General features: G+C 41.3%; 1 protein-coding gene across 1 annotated transcript; it reads left to right on the top strand.

Moving 5' to 3' along the window:
* The first annotated feature begins 2,575 nt into the window (after nucleotides 1-2,575).
* On the top strand, nucleotides 2,576-5,472 carry LOC142661494 (sperm acrosome membrane-associated protein 6-like). The gene is made up of 8 exons (XM_075838901.1): nucleotides 2,576-2,932; nucleotides 3,169-3,243; nucleotides 3,339-3,416; nucleotides 3,544-3,576; nucleotides 3,687-3,764; nucleotides 3,855-3,958; nucleotides 4,085-4,244; nucleotides 4,467-5,472. Exons 1-8 carry the CDS (start codon nucleotides 2,722-2,724, stop codon nucleotides 4,703-4,705), a joined length of 978 nt encoding a protein of 325 aa, XP_075695016.1. The 5' UTR covers nucleotides 2,576-2,721; the 3' UTR covers nucleotides 4,706-5,472.

The raw sequence follows: 5,472 nt of genomic DNA, 5'->3' as shown, positions 1-5,472 counted from the left end.
TTCCATGTCATGCAATGTTTTTGTTCCAATTTTGCTGCTAAAACACATTTATAAATAAAGTTGAACAGTTCAAATTGGGCCTCAGGTTACCCTGTTGCCCATAGCAACCAATCAGAATTCAGCTGTTATGTTCTACATTGTGTTAAAAAAATGAAACACGGATTCTGATTGGCTGTTATGGCAAGAAGGGCTGTTTTGATATTGAGGCCTATCATGTCTGCCATTGAATATGCTTGAGACTAGTCGCCATTTGATTTGCTGTGACAGGAAAAATGTGACGTTTTGTCACTTGGTTCTTGGTCACATTATGCTGAGTTTTATTCCTGCTCACAAAATGGCTGCCTCTCGAGTGTTTGAAGGCTTTACCATGTCAATTTTTGTAAAAAAAAAAAGAGATGTAAATAAGAAGCAAACCATTGTCGTGTATATTTATATGTTTTCGATAATACATAAAAAATCACATACATCCACAAACTATTTTTTTAACAGAATAAACTATGCAAAGTTACACGTGACTGCCACCTCCCATACAGTTGCGCCACACTGCAACTTTGATGCAAGAATTGTAAAACTCAGTTCTTGCGGGTGGAGTGATGGAGATTGGTAGGGCAAGAGATTTTTGGACATATTGCAAAATGTCTGTTTGTTCCCATTCCTTATATAACAGTGAAGGATTGGCGCCCTTCATGGCAGCGGAGTTATAGGTGGCAGGGGGATGGGCAGATGTCTCACTGAATGTCACCCGCACTTCCGACCACCTGTGACCACCATAACATGCAGTAAACTAGTGCTATTGTGACTAGTCAGTTGCCTTTCCACAAGTAAAATATAAACTTCAATCTGATTGGTTGATTTTTGCTTCATTGAAGTTTTTTGCGCACCGACTTTTTGATACTTGCGCCATTGTGGAAATTTACATATGATGTTTTTTTTCATACCAGAGGTGAGGGTGTTTGATGAGGGTCTTCTGTCCATGTCACTAGTACAGTAAGGCTGAAGTTTTTCACGTCCGAGGTGCACCAGTGCAGGACATGTTGTCACGGATCCCCCACAGACTACAGTCTATGGAGGATGCGTGACGCGCAGTAAAATAGGACATGTCCTATTTTTTCACGGACCCATCACACGCTCCGCTGAAACAACGGTCGTGTGAACGGCCCCATTGAAATACATGAGTCCGTGTGACGGCCGTTGTTGATACACGCTCGTCTGAATGAGCCCTAATTTTTTAAATTGGGCTTATATAATAGTCACATTTTCTGAGACACTAAATTTTGGGTTTTCATTAACTATTACCAGAATCATCAACATTAAAATAAAAAAATGCTGGAAATAGATCACTCTGTGTGTAATGAATCTATATATTATAAGAGATTCACTTTTTGAAATGAATTACTGAAATAAACAAGCTTTTTGATAATATTCTAATTTATTGAGAAGGACTAGTATATATTCGGGAATAGATTTTATGTAATTTCTGAATATATTAGTATACATTTATCACATGTGATCCTATAATTCAATCCTATTAAAATACAATAATGAGACATGTAAGGTTCGGCAGTTCTGATGGGTAAAGTCATGTGACTAACCTGCACCATGAACAGCCATAGTGATGTCACCCAGCAGCCTGCTCCACACCTGTCTATTGTGATGTCATACCTGTCTATTGTGATGTCACTGGGGTATAGAATGTGGCACTGGGCACAGATCAGTCACTCATCAGCTGGATGTGACACGTGAGTACTGCATAATTACTATGTCTGTGTCTGTGGATGATTCTGCTGTGTGTACATTATAATTCCTGTACTAAGATTATCTAGATATTTGATAATTTGGCCATTATTGCTGGTTTAGAAGGAATCCCAGTGTCCCAGTATAATGAAGTCATAGCTTATAACTAGATTGTTGATATGGTCACTCTCAGGCTATGGAGTCAGTCAGCTCTTATATTGAATGGATGGACTGTTATCATTTGCACTTGTAGAGGAGCAGTTCCAGTAATAACCACTAGAGGCAGAGCTTGATGGTCCAAGGCCAAAAGGCAAAACATCTGCACCAAAGGCCCCACCTCCATCTGGTGTCATGTATAGCACTGTTGTCACCTTATATGCCCCACTTTGGCACTAGAGCCCAAATATAAATAACACCTCTGTACCCCTATGGCTATGCCAATTATAAGTATATATTATTATACTGATGTTTATATGGTTCCAGAATATTCTGGTATAGGTTTATCAAATGTGAAGTCTTACTATAAACCCAGTAAAATGCTATTGTGATGTCACCGGGGTATAGAATATGGCGCTGGGCACAGATCGGTCACTCGTCAACTGGATGTGACACGTGAGTACTGGATGCCTCGAAGTCACTAGAAAAGAATATATTATAGAATTACATTATCGGCAATTCTCTAATATTTAGTTATTATTAGTAACATTTCCTTTATAACCAGGAGGGATCCTATAATAACCTGCAGAACCATGCGGAATATCAGGCGGCATATACAGCAGTCTGTATTTTGTCTGTTTAGGGACCCCAGGGCAATGATATGATGTCTTTATATTATCTCACCCTATCGGCCACAACCTGTATATAGTGAATAGATAGAAGGAACAGGCCACGGACAATGGATCCTATTCCCCTGCAGCAAAAATCTCCTCATCACATTTCTCTGTTTTCTCAGGTTCGCAAGCTGAAGTGATTTTGTGACGAAACGTCATGCGATTCATTACTTTGTACTATCTGCGGCTGCAGATAGTAATTCTTCTATGTGGAGCGGAGGTGGTGACATCTTGCCTCAACTGCTTCACTACTCCAGCAGACAGAGCCAGTATCTGCCAATATCCTGTCTCGCTGAAGAAGATGGAGGCCGTAGACTGTCTCCAGAGGCTTCACAGGGGTTTCGAGCCCTTGACTGACACCGTGATAGGTAACTATTATCTGCTGCTATTTCTCATCACTCCTTCATCTTATACATAGAACATGTCATCTCAGTATTGAGCTATTGTCCTGCTAGACTGAAGCGTCACTTGTAGCATTTAACAGCAGTCAGAGCAGGAAATCTCTTGTACATAATATTCACCCAGGAACCCCATCTCCATCATAGACCACTTTATACAATGTCTGCAGGACCCGGCATAAATCTCATGTGTCTTCTCTTTACAGCCTTTTCCCAGATACAAAGGATCAGATTGTATCTGAAGGGCTTCGAAAAAGAAGTCAAACAAATCAGCGAATTATGTAAGTTCATTAAATCTCACATTTTTCTTGAACTGCTTTTAAAACATCAAAATTCAATGTTTATCACTTTCTATTTATCTCTATTTTTTTTCTAGACTTTCCGCCATCTTGGGTGGAACAATTTGAAAATAAAATCGCGGAATTTGTTAAAGGCGTAAAAGACCGTGCCGCAAGTAAGTAACTAAAGATCCTGAGATACAGACAGTACTTATGTTCTATATATTCTCCATCATCTCTTGTCCGCTCCCCCTCCCCCACACAACATAATTCAGCCTTAACCGTATCTGTTCCTTCCATTAGGTCATACAGCGGCAGAATGCAAACCTCCATGCGGTGAGTAATGTCATTAGACAGGATGATACATGTGACCTCCGTTATGTACATGGGGGGTCTTCATTTACCTCAGACTTGTGACCCCCCCTCTCTCTGTGTTTTTTCCCCAGGCCTTCAGAAAGCGGCCCGAGTCTTTAAATGCAGCCGATGTGCTGAGGAGGATTGCCAGCTCCCCGTGACCTGTCCCCGTAAGTTCCTATCATTAATTTATAAATCTCATGTAAAACTGTTAGTTTATAGTTATGTTAGACCATTGTTTCCCTTCTCTGTCTTTTCAGTTGAGGAAATGCATGTGATAGAGCTGGAAAAGACCATCATCCACTGCGGGGCGTCCTTTCCCCTTCCCGACTATGCGACAGTCGTCTGGAAGTACGCCAAAAACGTAAGTATTCAGGTTACATTTATAACCATTTTATTACAGTACAAAGACAAACCTGTAATCCCCCCTCATTCCTACTCCACATATGAGGAATGTCTTCTCTGACGTCATCAACGTTTTCATTTATAGATGAAGGCGACTGATTTAGGTTATTTCAAAGACATCTATAGTGGGGAAGACCTATTTGTGATGATTGAGCCTACACGAGCCAGCCACAAGGGGACTTATGCCTGCGAGGTCACGGATGATGATGATGACATCATACTCCGCCAATTCTACTATCTGGATGGTAAGACTTCTGAAAGTTTAAAGTCTCTCAAATATTTTATTTTCTAGAATATTCTGATCTGTCACATAAATGTATATACTAGATCAGCGACTTCTCCTGCCTCTGCACTGCTCTTACAGTAAAGAATTCTTTCTGAATATCTATGTCTGTCTATGATCCAGCTCTGCTTATACAGAAGACGACATTCTCATTATTTACTTCTATTTATCTTCTGTATTTCAGTGACACCGACTGATACAAGGGAAGCCTCCGAAGTAGAGCGATACTTCCGTCATGCTCTGGAATCAACAAAAATACCAGAGGTGGAGGAGGTAATTATTAAGCATGTACCCTCCACCCTGGAGAAAATCCAAGCATTCTTCCAGAGCTACATCCTCTATGCCATCTATGCCGGTGTCTGCTGCCTGATAGTAACGTTATTGGTTGGAGCCCTGTGGCGTTATGCCCTCAGTGTGGACTAAAAAAATAAAATACGAAAACATGAAGAACCATCGTACCGTCAGGGCATTATCATATGGAGTCAAAACCATCTGGAGTCAACAACAACAGACTCTCAAGAAACATCATGGGTATTCCTCAAGCCTGGACACGAACCCTATCATGAAAGCAGCGCACCCAAAAGAGACCGTGAATAATGTTCAGGAGGAAGATAAGAAGGTCACCACCTAATCAAATCTAACCTGCAGCAAAACCATCGCTGCATGGGCACAGTGGGAACCCCTGAAACTTGGACAAGACCTTTATCACCGGTCAAAGCTGCGCACTCTGAAGGGACCTAAAATTTGTTCAGGAAAGTGAGGAGAAGAACAACACCCAAGTACTGAAACCTGCAGCATAATATCTGTGCAGGCTTATTAGCCAAACCCTACGGCTCAAAAACAAAATGAAAAAAAGTAAGAGGCAAAGTGGGAACCCCTCAAGTCTGGACAAGACCCTTATCACTGGTCATTGTGGAGCGCCCCGAAGTGACCCGGAAATAATCTTCAGGAACAAGAGGTGAAAAACTCCCATTTACATCTAACCTGCAGTAGAACCAACGCTGCAGAGTCACAGTGGGAACCCTCAGGCCTGGATATGACCTTTATCACTGGTCATAGGCGGCGCACCCTAAAGAAACCTGGAAAAGATGTTCAGAAAAAAGAGGAGGACACCACCATATCACCCCTTACCTGCAGCATTATATCTCTGCAGGGTTATTACCTAACCCTATACTTATCCGAATATCTAT

This window comes from Rhinoderma darwinii, chromosome 10, assembly GCF_050947455.1.
Source record: "Rhinoderma darwinii isolate aRhiDar2 chromosome 10, aRhiDar2.hap1, whole genome shotgun sequence".
In the NCBI taxonomy this organism is placed as follows: domain Eukaryota; kingdom Metazoa; phylum Chordata; class Amphibia; order Anura; family Rhinodermatidae; genus Rhinoderma; species Rhinoderma darwinii.
Note: the sequence above shows the minus strand (reverse complement) of the source record. Positions and strands in the feature narration are given on the sequence as shown.